The following is a 19,180-nucleotide window of genomic DNA, read 5'->3' on the forward strand; positions in this document are numbered from 1 at the left end:
CCCACAGCCTCCCCTCGCTTCCCTGTGGCCCTGCATGGCTTTTCCCCCAGCCTGGAGGACACAAACACTTGTTAGCAATCCTGGTGAGTTGCTCTCTCATTGCCTAGAGTCTGACTGCCTCCACTGCTCCTCACTCTGCCAGCAAGGTGGTTGTAGTGGGTGTCCCAGAGTATGGCAGGGGTGGGGCTGGTGGGAGGGGTAGGGAAGAGCAGGAGAGACAGGAATGGCCTGTGGGTCTTCAAAAAACAGGTGTCAGAGCCATGCCTCAAGGTGGCAAATGATAAGCATCTTTGTGAGGAACTGAATCAGCCGAGGAGAACAGACCTGAAGAGTCTAGGAGAAGACAATAAAGATCCCAGTTTAAAGATCCCGGTTGACAAATAAGTAACTTAGGGGAAGCAAAGTTTCTTGCATTGATTAGATAGATGAAGATAGGAAAGAAAACTTTGAAAGAAATTACAATTAATATTGTCAAAAAGGTGAAAGAGTAGTACCTTTGTAAAACAAGAATGTTATTTTTAAGAACTTAGTTAACAAAAGAAGTGTTGGAAATTAAAAATATGATAGAAATTAAAGGAACAAAAATAATTTAAAAAGGATGAAAGAGAAAGTTGAAGAAGTTTGCGAGAAACTAGAGCATAAAATACAAATTGGGAGAATGAAAAAGTATCAATAAGTTCAAAATTCTAGTCCAGGGTATCCAACATCTGAATAATTGGAGAAAAATAGAGAAGAGAGAATCATTAAAGTAATATTCATTAAAATATAGTTTTTCAAGATGGGAATAATGTGAATTTCAAGATTAAGAGGGTCCACTGAATGCCCAGAACATTTAAAGAAATTAGTCCAAGAATAATGTCCATGACTGCAAAATTCAGAACACTGGTTGCAAAGAAAAGTTCCTGCATAAAGGAACAGGTTTACTACAAAGGATCAAGAATGACAGTGCTATAGACTTCCACAGCAACCTTGGAAGGGAGAGAGCAGTTAATAGTGGCTTGAAAATTTGGATATAAATTATTTCCAAACTAGTATTCTGTACAAATTATCAGTGAAGAATGAAGGTAAAATAATTATTTTCAGATGTTCAAGGACTCGGAAATTTTGCTTACCTTGCATGTCTTCTCAGGAAGTTCCTTGACCATGTACTTCACTAGAATTTGGCATGAACCAAGGCAGAGAAGACAAAGAAAGCAGGTAGCAGAGGCCACCACAGGAGGGAGGTGAAGGAGATCTTAAGGACAATGAGGAAAACAATCTCAGGATGACAATTAGGTGCCAGGCGGGAGGGTAACTCACCAGTCCAATTGGAGCTGGTCGGAAGTCTCCAGGAGAGATATCTAAGATGAAGTTATGAGATAGAGTGCCTCATATGTTCAAGCAGATTTACAGGGTGGGAGAAGAGTTTGGTGTTGAATTAGTGGTAACGACAAAGAAAATGAAACAAAGGAAAACAAACCCATAAACTAAAGAACTAGATCATTGCTAACATCAGGGGAAAAAACACAAATTATTGTGCAGGGAAGAAGGAAAATATTCAGACTAAACAATGCCTCAGTTGAAAATAACATTTTCATGATTATAATTTAAACAATAAATGTTGATATAATTTAAAAAGTAAAACACCTCTTTATGTGATTCTGCTGTAGCTGAGCCCATTCTGGGATTAGCATCCTGGAATACTGATCCATTTCAGCTGCTGCATTGATAGAAAATCAAGATCAGGATCACTGAAATCAAAAAGGGCTTTTTGACTGTCCAACGTTCTTTTCTCTACATGGCATGATTAGGACATTCAACTACTATAATTAGCTTATTTTTGTGACTTTATATGCACTCAGTCACATAAATTTAACATTATTTTCCTATTGAAGATAATAGTTTCACCTTCTCTGAGTTAAAAAGGAGAAAGCAGCTTGTTAATGCCTGTGTTTGGCACCTGAATTGCAGTGCACAGAAGCAGGCGCCCTTATTACGTGCTGGTTTCCAGGGGAGGCCACTCACCTAATTATGCACTGGCTTTTCTTCACCATTTGTCTGCTCAGAGACAGAACTCTCCTCCGGGGTTACATTTAGGATCCGCACTGCAAGTGAAATTACTCTCAAAAAAGTCTGACTATGACATAGTGACAAATGTCCCATGGGTATGTCTGTTTGATGTATTACTATATTTTTTTCACGTGGTAATATTTATCGTCACTTAAATATGTGAATGCAAAATGAAGAACATAAGAATAATATTTACTAAGTTAATAGCTGTTCACAATGGTGGGCTACATGTTAATTAAAAACAAAAACAATATAAAATAAGACCGTGTAATGGTTCATTATAAATTTAAGGAGATCTGAAAACCAGGTGAGATAAGCTATTATTTTTAAAAGAAAATGTTTTTTTAATAACTTCAGAGCTTTGTATTTAGCTAAATTCTTCATAGATCACTAAATGATTGGATTGTAATAAATAGTGAATATTTATTATGGTAAACAGAAGGAAAACACGGTGATCAAATCCATTTGCTTCTAAATTTAGCAATTTTGACTTTTAGTTTCATCACGGTGAGCATGGCAACATATAGAGACATTTTAAATACTTAACTTGGATTTGAAAATGAACATATCCTCATTTATATTCAATATATTTTGTTTATTGTAAAAATATGGGGTGCCACGCACCTAAGAATTGGGGAGGTTGTTCTTTTTAGTGTTAATGAGGTAGAATTTCAAGCATTACACAGGTCATATGTCACTGAAGAGTGGAGGGGAAAAGAACAATTGGAATAGCATGGAATTCATGATTTCATAATAAATTTCACGGAAATTTTGTACTAATTCCCAGCAAAACATCTGTTAAAAGTTTTATCTTTCTGGATGTTTATTTCTTGTCTGTACTAGAATAGACTCATAAGAAAAATTGCCAGTTGAACTAAATTTCCAGAATCACTTTGCTACTTTAATTGCCTACAAAGTGTGTCTGTTCTCAGTATGGCATTCTGAAATAACTATTCACTATTAACTAGTGGTTTGTTTCTTAGTATAAAATTAATTTTAGACAAATGGGTAATTTTAGCAGTTAATTACTTAGAGGGCAATTTATATCCTGAATCAAAAGCCTGAGGACATTGGCCTTGTTATAAATATTTATGATGATTAAAGGTAGAACAGCCATGTGCTACTACATGAAAATTAGTATATAAGAAATTGGGTAGATATTTTTAGTAGTGTAGTTAATTTTTTCCCCCTCTTTACAAATCATTTGCTGTGGATTTTATTGAATTTGGCCCTCTTAGTAAAATTGAATGCAGAACTTTATCCGTTCTTCATTTTGTAATTCTCAGTGATGTACAGATTGATTATTGAGTTAAAAAACAACAGCATAACAGTCTGAATTTCATCCTTTACTCAGCTTTTCATTTGTTACTTAAAAATTGATAAGCATGAGAGACTAAAAACTAAGGTTCAACAACAAAAAAAGAGATTAATTGATGCTGTCTCCAGTTGATATCCAGAAACGTGGATGCTTGCATCTTATTACCATTATGACATCGATCTTCCTGGGTCTTTATTTCCATGTTATCTTAATGACTTTTCTAGAAGATTCCTTGCAAAAAGCACATTTTCTTTTTATTATTATTTTTATTGTTATTATTATAGAACTTTTTTTGAATAATTTAAAATAACCAAAAGAATTCTGAATCCTTTGCCTTATTCTGTGAAGTATCTAAAATACTATTGGCCTAAAGCTGAGTTTTATTTTTTATTTCAATATCTATATTAATTAAAGAAGATGAGAACCATTGTAGTTGAAAAATTGCTGTTTTTATTTCAGAGTCCAGAGGACAAGCAGGTGTATATGAGACAGAATAATGTTATGCCAAATTAAGATTGTCTTACACAGATGGCACTGAGAATTAATTCCTAAATGAGACTATCTCATGTTCAGATAGAAAATCAGATAACACCTGATTTTCTCCATATTCTGAATTAGAGCTATCATTTAGCTGGTAATGATTTCCTATTGTGCATTATTACTGTGAATATTTTTGAGCCTTTCTCATTCTATATTTTGAGAAATATGATTATTTCATGACACCATTAATGATTGTTTTAAATATTTGACACCAAGTTTTAGCATATATCTAAATTTATTTTGAGAATTTAGAGCCTATTTTGTTGTAACGAAATAATTTTTCATAACGAGAAAGTAAATGATGAACAATATAGGAGGTGAAATTTCATGTGTCAGTTCACATTGTGTGGACCTTCAGAGAGAGGTCCAGGTGGTGAAGTTCTGGTTAAGATAGAGCTTGCAGTCAGTGTTAAGAACATATCTTTTATATCCTTGGCGTCATCTGCTGTTCCTGGAGATAATTCAAAACCGAGATTGAAAAGAAATCATCCCGGAGATTGATGAGACACAGTCATTGGATGTCTGCCATGTGATATTTTAATTGTAAGATGAAAATACCCAGTTTGGGGAATAACCCAGTGGGAATACACCCTCTTGGATTTCAAGCTTGATGAAGCCTCTCTTTCCTTTAAGATGGATTCTGCATTTGACCCCTTTGTTTGCATGTTTTCTAAGACAACCCAGAGGACCCAAGAGGGAAAATCATTCTAAGTAATAGAGATGTACATACTCCCAGGGATTTTTCTGATTTTCTCGGACAGGTACAACCTTCATTTGACTGGCCGGTACATCTCATAGATATTTTCTGACTAATATATATAAATTCCTGTTACTTAGGTCCCCTCTGAAAGGATATGCAGAGAAGTTTGTTGATCATATGTAGCCAAGCCAAAGTGACACCTGCATTTTATTAAAATTTATTTTTCTCTTTGGTGCAGCTTGCACAAGACTCTTAGACTCCAGATTCATTACCTTTGTCAATTTCTTGGTCTGTATCCCTCCCTTTTTAAGAAAGCTACACTACCCCTATCAATTGACTTTGGGACAAGTCATGTGATTTAGTGCCTAAGATGTTAACTTGACGCAGTAAAACCATTTTAAACTATGCATTCCTTTTCATTGTGTTTAAGAAAGAATGGCCCTGTAGTTGGGGGAAGGTGACATACATTCACAAATGAAATTGAGTAAAAAATGTGCATGTTATGCTATTCTCTTTTTAGTTTAAAAAAGTGCATGTCAGTCAGGTCAGTTGTGTTATTCTGAACGATATTGACAGAACCTTGACAATGACAGGTCTTAAGACTATATTATTTAAATTCTTTGAAACACCTGTTTCAGTTTTTTATGGGAAAATTATTTTGGATAACTATGGAAACCAATAGCTATGGGGTCAGGAATCTTTTTGGCTGAGAGAGCCATGAACACCATATATTTTTAAATGTAATTCCAAGAGAGCCATACAACGACCCGGGTACGTTACACATTATCCAATAAAAATTTGGTGTTGTCCCGGACGACAGCTGTGATTGGCTCCAGCCACTGACAACCATGAACATGAGTGGTAGGAAATGAATGGATTGTAACATGAGAATGTTTTATATTTTTAACGTTATTATTTTTTATTAAAGATTTTTAACGTTATTATTTTTTTTATTAAAGATTTGTCTGTGAGCCAGATGCAGCCATCAAAAGAGCCACATCTGGCTCGTGAGCCATAGGGTCCCGACCCCTGCAATAGCTTAAGTTTGATCATTTGTTTGTATTTAGCGAGGGGATATTTCTAGCACTGATTTTAGGCTGTTGCTGATCAACTTTATTATAGGGAAGATTGGTATCTTCAGTCCTCCCCATCTTACACACAAACTAATAACTTGGAGACCTACTTATTATATTAGAGCTATTTTCCCGGAACTTTGCAAAACAAAGATCTGTCTTACAGTCCCCATTTGATTTTTTGTAAGAATCTCAGCTCTGGTTCCCATGGCTTCAGTTTGCCTGCTCATTGTGGGTGGCTCCGTGCCTGGCACAACACCTTGACTGATAGCCACAGGAAGAGAGGGCAGAGCAGAGGCCAGCTTACCTGCACAAGGATCGTAGAAATTATGCCATCTCTTCCCCCACGTGCTTGTCTGAGTACCTAAAATTCTCATTTTTTCAGTTATCCCTTTCCAGAAAGTTATCATCTTTAAGAATAGAATATTAAAACTCATATATCTTAGAGAATGTAAATTAAATTATTGTTCCTCATCTAGGGATGTGCCTCAGGACCTCAAAGCAGAAAGTTGAAAGGAAGAAGGAAGAACTCAGGGCAAAAGTGGCAATGCAAAGTTCCCTGCTGTTCAGATTTTCCCAGAGCTGTACCTATCTATAGTGCGTGGTCAAAAAAGTGCATATCTCTGACCTGAGGCCAGTTGTATCTTACACCATCCCAGTAGCCCACTTAATATTGTCAAGTATGTCTAGAGTGACAACATAAATTATACCATAATATTGAACATGTAGGGTTTTATTTCTGTTTCATTTATATCTTTATATAATCTTCTAAGTATTTTTTTTAATTCAACACATGGAATTATAATTATGATTTAAAAAATAGCAACTCTTTGGGTATGAGTTGTATTTCAGTTTAGGATTTAATATTTTTATTAGATATTTGCAAATATGAAACTAAGCTAAATGGAATGAATCATGATTAATTATGTGACTTCTAAAAATTAAAGAAGATCTAATATTATAATACCAGTATCTTATGCATATTATAAAATAATTTTGGGATATCCAAGTTTCTAATCATTTCTCATTCTAGGCAGTTTGATACCTGAATAACTTAATGTTTATGTATGTTATAGGTTTTTAAACAATACAGTATTAAACACAGAGCATGTTATTTAAAGTATTATTACACACATGCACACACACACACACACCTTTGCTTTACTTGCCAGTGTCATATTTTCTAGTCTTGAGTTCATACAACCTGAACTGTTTTAATTAAATAGTACACATACTTTTAAAAAAATCAAGTAATATGGAAACCATAGTCTTAATTGTGGGTTTCAGAACCAGGCAAAAATGGGTTCCCATGCCCAGTACTACCTCTTACTTGCCATGTGTCCCTTTGGTTAATTCACTTACTTTCTCTTAATCTTTGTTTCTTTACCTGTAAAATAAGAAGAATAATGTCTATCTGGCAGAGATGTTAGCAGGATTAAATTATCTAAACGAGCATAAAACAGCACAATGTCTATCTTGGTAAGCACTTAAATAGTAGTTATTACAGTTGTTGATTTATAGAGTGCCTTCCATTTCTGTTATTCTTAAAATAATGAAATAATATGATATTACAACATGGATGACTATTAGAGGTATCTAGGACTCGATCAGTCATTTTCAAGTTGAGAAACCTAAAATACAGAGGTGTTATAAACTTGGTCCCCAGGTGTCATAAAAGTAGCTTAACTTTTCTGTTGTAAGAATTGGTTGTGTGGTTCATTGTTAATGGCTCTAATAAGCCTCCTGTAACACCAAGAGAACCTGGACATTACTTAAAGGAAGGTGACTCATGCTTAGTCTCATAGTAAGTGGAACTACATATATTAAGTAATGTATGCATCAGACCATTCCTGGAACTCACAGACTCTGAACATTGAGACAAAGAGCACCTGATCACACACCTTGAGACTTTGAAAGAGAGGGAAATATAAAAGTTGTCGCTGATTGCAAGTGGCAGCAATCTTCTTAGTCATAAATACAACACATGGAGTGCAATCATATGTGCTTTTTACCAACTTACTCTAAAAGTTATGATCAAAGCCTTATCTTGATATTTTTACCTACTTAAAATCTAAAGAGTTTCAGAAGGGAATGGATGAAGTATTAAAGGCTGTTCCCAGAAGTCTGTGCAATGGCACTGACAATGTGAGCTGCTTCCTGCTGGGGTTGGCAAGACAAAGTAGGCTATAGATATATCTGCCGCTTTTCCCACTGGGGGTTTTCACTGCAGAAAGTGAACATATTCAAACTAGAATCTAAATCTTTGCTGATCATACTGAAGAATTTGGAGGCATCTCCCTTTATAAAGTCAAGCAGAATATCCTGAAGTGACAAGGCATTTTTAGGAAGACCTTAGGGCTACTACAATAAATAGACTGGAAGAGACTTTCAAATATGTTAATTTATCAACTTCAGTATGATAGCTGTCTTCTGCCATGTTATTTATTTTTAATAGGATTTGAAATAGCAAAAACAGAAATTCAAGAATCACCTGTTCATTACCTAACACGCTAATTGAGACTTTTACAAACTTGGGTTCACTTAGTAAAAATACTTTGCTTGTACTGGGTGTATAATTGTTCATCTGTGCATGTATTAAGCTGCCATCTTGTTTAAGATAATGACGGGTGGTGGAAAGTCCACAAGCACTGTGTGATGGTCGGATGAATTTGAGTAGGTTTCTTGTGCATTGAAAGCTTTTGTTTTCTCATTTGTTTCAAAAAATGGGAAAATACAGGATTGTAGATGGAAAGGATCAAATCATATACATAAAAAGTACTTGGATAGACTTTACACTGGAGTAAGCCCTCAGTTAGTATCAGCCCCCCTTCTTCTCGGGAACTGAGATCCCATTGATGGTCACTAAGTTTTATTAGCAAACACCAAAGGAGGTTTTTAATTTTCCTCTGCATGTGACCCCTCTTTGGTGGCCCCTCATATTCTCATAGTATCCTCTGGTTTTCACCAAGATCAAGTATATCTTGTGTGGTGATTTATACAACGAGCAGGTAAAGTGGCTTAAAAACTTACCTGGGAAAGTTAGGTATTTGGCTGCTTGCATAAAGGAATAAATCCCCAAGATTTGAGTTCTTGGGACATTTCCAAAGAACAATCCATAGGACATTCTGTTTAACTCAGCGTGGCCTGTGCTTCCTCGCCCTTCGCACCTGTACCTTGCAATGCATGTTCTGTCAAGCATGATCAAATGTTATTTCATCATCTCTAATGTTTTCAGTAAATCTACTGGTGTCCCATTGTCACCATTACTTTTATGATGGTGAATCGGTAGCTCTCCAGTTCTGTATATTTTTATTTATCTCAGTTTTTCTTCTTAATGTATCTAGGGATCTGTGTGCTTGGTTTCCTCAGTAGGAAAGGGAGTTGTCATAGAACACATCATTTGAACTTGCATATCTAGTGAATGATTCATTTGGTTTTCTAATAAAATTTTGTGTAATGAATATTGTTTTTAGAGTGGCAAGTTTTCTATCATTCATCCCTGCCTTAGGGCTACTCTTCATGTAATGTCAGGATCAGTTCTTCATTTCTGTTGTCCATTTAGTTTGCCCAGTTCTTACTGGAGTATGTAGTTGTAGTCTTTTCTAACACTGATTTTTATCATCTCCTTTAATAGGATGTCCTACTTGGATAGCTTCTGTATTAGAACATGGGTTATATATTTTCACTAATTAGTATAGATATTAAAAGAAGAGCCCTTTCAGACTGCTTAATATATCAATTTCTACACTTAGCTTCTAGAGATTTCTATTTCATCATTTTCTACTTGTTATTTTTTATCTGCTTCATCTGAAGTCTCTACATTGCTGGTGTAAGAGTGTCAGTGGTGGACCAGGTTAGGAAGATGGGTAAGGCACACAGCGTGTGGTAGGTGGGATAATGCCATATGACTGTAGAGATGTTCCGAGGCTGCTGTAGGAGCCCAGAGACCTGTACGGGGAGTGAGGGCCTGGGGATATGGTCAGGGAGGGCTCCAGGAAGGAGTGAACTTGAGGAGAGACCTAAGATATACATGGAAATTGGCAGACCAAGGGCAGAGAGGGCTTTTCCGTGAGAGAAGAGTGAGGAACAAAGGTAAAGGTTGACGAGCAGTGTGCCCTGTGTGTGGGGTGGGCAAGAGTGTTTGAGTCAGGGAATACAGAGTAGTAATTGACCACCCAGATGGATCAGGGCCCTGAGGGCACAGTGGCCTTTCAGTGATGGCCATGGTATTAAATGCCCAGACTCTATGCTGTAAAGCAGCTTCTGTATCCACACTTTGCCTACTTGTTTTGCTTTCTGGCCAAGATTCCTGTAGTGCAGTGGATAAGGGCACAACCTTTGGTGCCAGACTGCCTGGTTTGAGTCCTGGCTCTGCCACTTAACTGCTGTGTGACTCTGAGAACTGGCTCAGGTCCTCCTCACTTATGCAGAGATGATAGAAGTACCTTCTTCATTAAAATTGTTACAGAGTAAATGAGCTCATATGCAGCTGGCCCTTGACGTGTTTGTTAAACTGAAATGCATTGCCACGGCCGGATAGGCAGTCACATTCTCCGAAGTCTCTGTTACACCCCCCATGTTAGGTAGCACCTTGCTGCACGCCAAACTTTCTTTTAAAAATCAGGTTATTATTTTTAAATTATTAAAAATGTAATTAAATTTATTGTGCTAGCATTGTTTAAAACATCATATAAGTTTCAGGTGTAAAATCCTCTACTACATCATCTGTGTACTGTTGCACGTGTACTCACCAATTAAGTTTATTTGTCATGTGGTCTCTACCTTTGTGTTTATTGCCTTTTTAAAAAAAGCTTCTGAAGAAACAAAGTGGCTTTATTTGCTCATTCCTTTTCCCTTGCAAACTGAAGGGATAGGGATTTTCTTAGAAATCGTTAAGCATTAGGCTGCAGGGCACAAGGGCTATTAGAAGTGAGAAATGATGCTGGAAGTCTTAGAAATGTTTGCTTCCTAAGGGTGTCTAGCCAGCCATTGAATGTAGTCTAGCACAGAACAGACTTTTACTTTCTGAAGCTCAGGTTCTGGAAATGACACTCCTCGGCATTGACTGTTCCGCAGTGTATTATCATCACATGCAAAGATTTTGAAATGACTTCATGTTATTATTTCAAAGCATCTGTCCTGTAAACAATTTATGGGGCTTTTATAGCCCCTGGTTAGTTGGAAAGTATTCCACAAATGATAGCTTCTAGGGCTCTCAAGGAGTTGCCAGTCATTTTCCATTTGAATATTCTGGAATCTTGATACCATCCATCTTTGATGAAAGAACTCATTTAAAAGTTTCCTGAAACTATCTTTTGTTACTAGCTGACTATCCCAGCTAGAACAATGATGGCACAGAAAACATTTGTTTTTATTTTTGTTTTAAGAGAAAATTTTTTTTTTTTTTTTTTTTTTTTTTTTTACAGAGAGTCAGAGAGAGGGACAGACAGGGACAGACAGACAGGAACCGAGAGATGAGAAGCATCAACCATCAGTTTTTCATTGCGCGTTGCAACACTTTAGTTGTTCATTGATCGCTCTCTCATATGTGCCTTGACCGTGGGCCTTCAGCAGACCAAGTAACCCCTTGCTGGAGCCAGCGACCTTGGGTTCAAGCTGGTGGGCTTTTGCTCAAACCAGATGAGCCCGCGCTCTAGCTGGCGACCTCGGGGTCTCGAACCTGGGTCCTCCACATCCCAGTCCGACGCTCTATCCACTGCGCCACCGCCTGGTCAGGCTAAGAGAAAAAATTTTAAAAACTGTCAGTTAGGATTATTTTGGCAAGTAAATTGTTTAAAAATATTACTGTTTTCATGAACAGAATATTGGAAAGCCTAGTGAATCACGTTTTTATTTGTTATGAAAATAGAAACTTTTGATATGATCCAATATGAAAGTAAAGAGAGAAGGCCATCACTTGCTCCCTAAAATGATTGCTTACAAAAATATGACTCTTGATTCTTGATTTCTCTGTGTTCTTGAGTATTGTTTTCCTTTTGATGGGTCTGCTCTGTAATTAGTGAAGAAACATTTGTCTTTAGGCAACGCCCTAATCTTTCTGGCCATATGTGCAAAATCAGTGTAATTACAATGTAGTATTAGTTGGACCATGTGACTGTTTTTGTTTTAATTACTTGAAATCATCTTTTCGTTCATTAAGACATATAAATGGGCAAATTTGGGTATCATGTTTATGTCTTTCTATTGACTTAGATATATGCACATTTATATAAACTTGGTAAAAAATTTACTTATTTTGCCTGACCTGTGGTGGCACAATGGATAAAGCGTCGACCTGGAAATGCTGAGGTCGCTGGTTCAAAACCCTGGGCTTGCCTGGTCAAGGCACATATGGGAGTTGATGCTTCCTGCTCCTCCCCTTCTCTCTCTCTGTTTCTCTCTCTCTCTCTCTCTCTCTCTCCCTCTCTCTCTCCTTTCTAAAATGAATAAATAAAATAAAAATAAAAAATAATGCTTTCTGTTCTCAACTCCTATACTTCCTTTAAAAAAAAAAATTTACTTATTTTTATAATATTATGGATAGATTTTTTTTCTGTCTCAAATATTAATTTAGGCCCAAGGAAATCAAATATTATGAAAAAAATTGATTCTTTGCATTTTACTTAATTTATAGAACACAGATGGCATGGTAGATCACTTTGGCTGAAGGGGTTTCATGCTGGGTTGACATGATGAGTTGTTAGAAATTTTCAGATTTACTTCTTAATAAATGAGGGATTTCTGCACCTCAGTGTACGTTCTGTTTAAATAACTTAGTAGGCAATTTAGTGATGGGTACCCATTTTCACTAACTACAGATACTTGGTAGACTGTATGTAGAAACTGGCATTTATCGGTGTTCGGATTTTAACGTTTGTCTCCCTGTTTTCTCAGTTGTTTTTGTTTCAGTTGCTGCGGGGGCTGTCTTACATCCACCAGCGTTATATTTTGCACAGAGACCTGAAACCACAGAACCTCCTGATCAGTGACACGGGGGAGTTAAAGCTGGCAGATTTCGGTAGGAAAGCAGTTAATTACCAGTCTACTTTGTCACGCTGTGAGAATGCTAGGCAGATGGTGGCGCCGCATTTGTTTAGGTGTGCTTCTTCTATCATTATAGATCATGCTAAAATGTCTCTCAGGAATGAAGGAATTTTTTCTTTTTTTTTTATGATCAACAACATGCTTGGTGGATTTTCAAAAATTTCAGACTGCACATTAGTCTTAAGTCATCCTAAGCATAAATCACATCTCATCTATGTATTTCCAAAGGTAAAGTCAGTAAAACTGTGAACATAGTATATATTGAAAGAAGTGTAATTTTTTTCACTTTTTATTATGAAAATGTCAAATACGTTAAAAGTATATTAGTATAATGAGTTCCCATCACTCGTCACCTAGCTACAACAATTGTTAACATACTGTCACACTTGAAGAAACCTGAATTAAGCCTCTGGATTTTTTCAAGGCATCACAAAATATATTCAATAGTATGCAGTGCCCTCAGGTTTTTAATAAGTTAAAAATCTAGGGGCAGTGTTAATTTTTCCAGTAGTGACTATTATTTTAAGAATTCTCAGTTATTTTTAAGAGTTGATTCTGATTTGAAAGTTGTGGTCCTGATCGGACCCATTTGAGGTTATGTCTTTCTTGAACGTTTTAAGGTTGGCATCTCCCAGCCGGGGAGCTATCTTCCCAACACTGTCTCGAGCACCCAGAGGGGAGCGAAGTGGTCGCACCGTCCTTGCTAGCACCCCTCCCTTTATCACGGCTGACAGGTCTGCGTTGCCCTGGCTTTCTGTCACACCGCAGAGTGGGCTGCGTTGATTTCTAGCACCAGGGAATGCTGATGGCAGCATGATATGTTGACATTGCATTGCCTCAATTATTTTTGAATACATATTCTGATTAGAAATTTGTTCCATTAAGAGTGGAATGGAAATATTACCCTTGGGATGTAAAGACGCCTGAGGTTGAGATATGGGCTTTTGCTGCAACATTATTATCTTTTCCCACTCTACCCCTACCCCACCCGATAAATAAAATAAAGCTGGCAATTTTTATTTCTTATTTCAAGGTTAGTAGACTTTTCAATATTTTTGGAATGAATTGACTCTGTAGGATGTTGTATATTCTTTTTTTCTAAATTGGAAATACAACGAAAGTTAGCATTTGTATTTTACAAAACTTAATCATTTGTCCTAATATAGGTCATATGATAACCCGTGTGTGTGTGTGTGTGTGTGTGTGTGTGTGTGTGTGTGTGGTTTATTGCAGAGTTTAGCATCAGAACAATATTAGGTCTTTCTGTTACAGTATAGAAAATAATGGGAGAGTAGGTGGGAGGAGAGAAGAATTGTAATTCAAGGTTATTGGATTTGTTGTGAATATTTGTAGTTTGTCAGTATCAATAAATTTAAAAGAATTTGTCGTGATTTTCTTCTGGTATGTTAATATACTATAAGGCAGTGTTTTCCGACCGCTGGTATGTCAGAAGTTTTATGCTGGTCCACAAGAGTTAACCACCCTGATGCTGTATGAAGATTCTAAAGTCTATCTATGCGGTATGAAGGTTATAGAGTCTATTTATAGCTCAAAATTTCTGGCAGACCAGCATTTGAAAAACACTGCGAGGCCTGGCCGGTTGGCTCAGCGGTAGAGCGTCGGCCTGGCGTGCGGGGGACCCGGGTTCGATTCCCGGCCAGGGCACATAGGAGAAGCGCCCATTTGCTTCTCTACCCCCCACCCCCCCTCCTTCCTCTCTGTCTCTCTCTTCCCCTCCCGCAGCCAAGGCTCCATTGGAGCAAAGATGTCCCGGGTGCTGGGGATGGCTCCTTGGCCTCTGCCCCAGGCGCTAGAGTGGCTCTGGTCGCGGCGGAGCGACGCCCGGGAGGGGCAGAGCATCGCCCCTGGTGGGCAGAGCATCGCCCCTGGTGGGCGTGCCGGGTGGATCCCGGTCGGGCGCATGCGGGAGTCTGTCTGACTGTCTCTCCCCATTTCCAGCTTCAGAAAAATACAAAAAGAAAAAAAAAAAAAAGAAAAACACTGCGAGGTATATGTTAGAATAAATTGTTGCATTAAACATTCAATTTTTTTGAACATGGTTTTCTGGAATGTTTTTAAAACACATTTTTACAAAGTTGATTCTGTCTGTATAACCAAGGGTACATAAGTAGGGGTTCACGGAAGGCTATGCTTTCACTTTAAGATGACATTTTTACTGTGACAATTAAGTTTATTTTTAAACATTCTTATGAATCTTTAAAACTGAATCTGATTTTGTAATATCAGATTCATAAATAAATTGAAATCTAATTTTAAATAACTTAGAAAGTTTTAAGGAAAATTTAGAAAGTATAAACAACTCAAAGATAACAAATATTAACATTTTTGTCATCTATTTTTTGATTACCTTCCCTCCCCCCCTTTTCTCACGCCTTCCACCTTTTGTAAATCTTCAAAAACCAAACATATTCTTTGGTACGTCATTTTCACATAAGGGTATGTTTTCTTTGTATTATGAAATATGAAAAAATTATTTGTAGCAGCTGAGATTTTTCCTTTAATGGCCAGAGCTCAGTCTCTTTCTTCTATCCCTTATCAAGTAAACTTCTAGTTCTTTCTAACTGCGCACTGTTATGCACAGTCCTGTGTGGAACTCCCTTCAGGGAGAGCGGTGTATGCTGCAGTTGCGATGTTGAGTGTTTTAAGGCCGCTCTGCAGAGAGACGGTGCCAAGCCCCTGCCCTCGGCGTCAGGGTCTGACCGTCTTGCTGGGAACGCTCATTTGGCGTGCATCCTGTGCACCACGTCTAATGAGCGAGATTCATTCACCTTCTGACAATTTCCCCCAATTAATTGTACATGATTTTTCTCTTTTAATTTAAGAGAGGCAATTAACTGTGATTTACTGCACTTGGGCACGTGTCCGTGTCTGAGATGAAGGAAACACAGTAGAGGAACTAGACAGTCCAAATGGGGTGGTGCCAGGCAACAGAACAATCAGAGAACGGGGTCTCAATTCAGAGGGTGGTGTATGAAGAGCTTTAGAAACAGTTTTCTTTGTCCTACCTTCTTCTTACATGTGAAAAATACCACAAAATTTTCCTGAAAAGAGACACATGAAATCTGTATGATTATTTTCCCATATTGTAGATGCTACAACCTTAATTAGAAAAATATACTGGGGAAAAGAGAGAAATACATTAACCTTTATTCAGTTTATTCTATGTCCCAGACACTTAGATATTTTTGTTTCATTGTATCTTCAACTTAGGATGGTATGGTAGCCTATATTTTTGAGAGACATGAGATTCAGAGAGGGGTAGGATGTTGCCTGGACCTGATCATACAGGTAGGTGGTTGCAAAGCTGGAATTCAGATGCTTGACCCATATCCTCCAATTTTAGGTGGCCCAGGGTCATTGTATGTATTTATACGCATGCATATGTTACCTTACAGAGCTACCCAATTTCTAATAAATCATTGATCATTACATATATATGTATGCAGTTTTCTACATAAAACAAATATGACACCCATGCTATGAAAATAAAATGCATTACTACCAAAAAAATGCATCACATAATTGAAGGAACATTTTATCATTCAACTAATTCAACAGTAATGAGTGAATTTAGCCTGCGTACTTTGGAGATTTTGCCTGCTGGCCAAGGTAACACACAAGAATGTATTTGTAGACCTGAATTCCAGGTGATGAAAATGTTGTAATTATTATTTTTTTTGTAAGCAAAGTCATATTTAAGCACTTACCTGAGGCTTATTTTGTATATGCAATTTGAAAAAGTGAAAATTACACATGACGTAGAATCACCGTGGCTTTCTTAATGCAGAGGTTCATCCTGCCTGTTTATAATAAAGTAAAATTATGTAGAAGTATTCAGGTTCATTTGTAAAAAGGGGTTTATCTGTATATTATCTTTGAGAAAAGAACATTTGAAGTCTCTTACCAGTCTCTGTCCTCACCACCTGCTCCTTCTTGCCCGCTGTGGTGCAGTCAAACCCAAACTTGTCCTAAACCAAAGCCTCTTCCTTCGCCTTCCCCTTTCCCTGGAATATTCATCCTCCTGCTTCTCTGTGGCTTTCACTTTCTCATCATTCAGATCACGGATCAGATGTCACCTGTTCAAAGAAGTCACCTTTCTAAAACATCAAACCTTTCCCATTACTATCATCCAGCTTAACTTCTTCATTAGCACAGTGCATTGAAATTATTTAGTTCATTTGTTTATCTGTTTATTTTTTTATTTCACTACTTGTAAGTTTCTTGAGGGCAAGGGTTTGGCCTTTCTTGCTCACTCTTGTTTGTGCTATGTCTGTAAGCATGCCTAACACATAATAGGTGCTCAGTAAATATTGGCTGAATGGACAAAAAAAATATGCGTGACTACAATTAGTGTAAAGACCCACCTGAATTTACTAGTTTCTGCTTGATATATTTTGGCAAACTAGCAGTTACACATTAATTTTCTTTTCATTAATGCTATCCTGGCTGGACACAGTCAGGAGTGTACATGAAACCAGTGTCACCCCAATAATTCAGTAAAAAGGAGAAAAAAAAGTGTAAATGAAATTTGATGACTTTAGATAGTGTTGGAGGCTCTGGAGTGCTCTGAGGCTCACACATGGGCTCTGTGTACCTGTTTGGTATTTACTATGTTTGTACCCTCAGGCTACAGAAATAAATGCCACTGAGTGAGTGGAAACATGCATCAAAGATGTAATAAACACAATAAATTAAAATTAATAAAAATTTTTTAAAAAGGTGTACGAGATTTGAAGCTCTGACTCTGCAGATCTTTCATGAGTGTCTCATTCTACTGTTGTTAAGAACAAAGTATGCTGAGCATTGAATTAGGGAACCTGGCTCTGTCTATAAGTAGGTTGTGACATTCAAGAAGTCATTTATCCCCTCTAAGCCTTAGGCTCCCCAACTGAAAATAAGAGCATAGAACCTATGTTTTCTGAGAGCCTTTTCATTGCTGGTTTTTTATGCTGTACATTTCTGAAATTATTAAGTTATTTTCTAATAACCATATATTCACTGGTAGATAAAAAAAAATCAGCCCTTTGAATCTAGGATCAATGCTATACCATCTTGCCCTGAAATCCAATTTTGTATTCTAGCTTCTAGAAGTTCAAATAGATGAGAGTCATGCTTTTGTGGTATTCGTTGAAATCACACTATAAGAAAATTACCAAAGTATGACAAACAAATGCATAAATAAATTCACCAAGAAATTAATGTTCATTTGCAATAAGATGGTATGAAAAGTTAAAGATGTTTTTACACGTAAATGAGATTAAAACAAAATAGATGAATTCGTAAAGTTATAGCTTGCTGTAGCTCTTGCAAGATGATGATGGTGTCATCTACGTTTCCCAGACATTTTCCCACTATTTTTAAGGGCCATGGCCTTGCTATATGAAAAGACAGCTGGGTTAAATTTGCCTTTGTAAAAAAGTGCAGTGACAACTCTATAATATAAGCATTTAAGGATTTGGCTTATATCACTGACTTTCCTAATATAGGAACTGAGTTCAATAGCTCAGTGGTTTAATCAAGTAATATTGCACAGGTCCCTTTTATACCAGAGGTTTAGCATATTACCATCCTAATGTTGGTAGTTTCCTCCTCCAGGCTGTTTCTTGTCTTAATTTGAGAAGGGGAATTATTGTAAATCACATTTTAGGTTAATCTGCAGAACACACGAGAGATGTAACTGTGGTGAGGCCATGCTGAGTGCAAGGCTGCTTGTTACATGCCCCTCAGAAGTCACATGGGCAATAGCAGAAAGCAAGGAAGTCAAGTGCCTTCAGGTGCAGAGAGCAACCTGTCCGTTTGATAAATATAAAGTCTCTGAATAAAAGCCTATTAGTCCCAAAAGTATAGACCTTTTACTATTTTGTTATTATTAGCATATAAAATTCAGCATTGAAGCCATATTATAAACTTTTAAAAGATTTTATTTATTGATTTTAGAGAGAGGAGAGAGGGGGGGGGGAGAAAGGCGGGGGGAGGGAGGAACAGGAAGCACCAACTTGCAGTTGCTTTTTGTATGTGCCTAGACCGGGCAAGACCAGAGTTTTGAACTGGTGACCTTAGTGTTTCAGGTTGACGGCTTATCCACTGTGCCACCACAGGTCAGGCATACTTATAAATTCAAGGTTAGATATAACTTAGTCCAGTGATTTTCAACCTTTTCATCTCATGGCACACATAAACTAATTACTAAAATTCTGCGGTACACCGAAAAACTGTATATTTTGCCAATCAGATAAAAAAAAATAGGGGCCCTAGCCAGTTGGCTCAGTGGTAGAGCATTGGCCTGGTGTGTGGAATTTCTGGGTTCAATTACCAGCCAGGGCACACAGCGCCCATCTGCTTCTTCACCCTTCCCCCTCTCCTTCCACTCTGTCTCTCTCTTTCCCCTTCCATAGCCAAGGCTCCATTGGAACAAAGTTGGCCTGGGCACTGAGG

At 37.3% G+C, this 19,180-nt stretch overlaps 1 protein-coding gene across 5 annotated transcripts in view; it reads left to right on the plus strand.

Annotated features, from left to right (window-relative positions):
• CDK14 (cyclin dependent kinase 14) overlaps positions 1 to 19,180 on the plus strand; it is a 621,136-nt gene that overhangs the window by 306,744 nt on the left and 295,212 nt on the right. For all 5 annotated transcript variants that reach the window (XM_066353824.1, XM_066353828.1, XM_066353826.1 and 2 more), the window contains one exon: positions 12,575 to 12,698. In XM_066353824.1, coding sequence (XP_066209921.1) covers positions 12,575 to 12,698 — 124 coding nt within the window. The remainder of the gene's footprint in view (positions 1 to 12,574; positions 12,699 to 19,180) is intronic.

The sequence above is a fragment of the Saccopteryx leptura genome, chromosome 12 (assembly GCF_036850995.1).
Source record: "Saccopteryx leptura isolate mSacLep1 chromosome 12, mSacLep1_pri_phased_curated, whole genome shotgun sequence".
Taxonomy (NCBI): domain Eukaryota; kingdom Metazoa; phylum Chordata; class Mammalia; order Chiroptera; family Emballonuridae; genus Saccopteryx; species Saccopteryx leptura.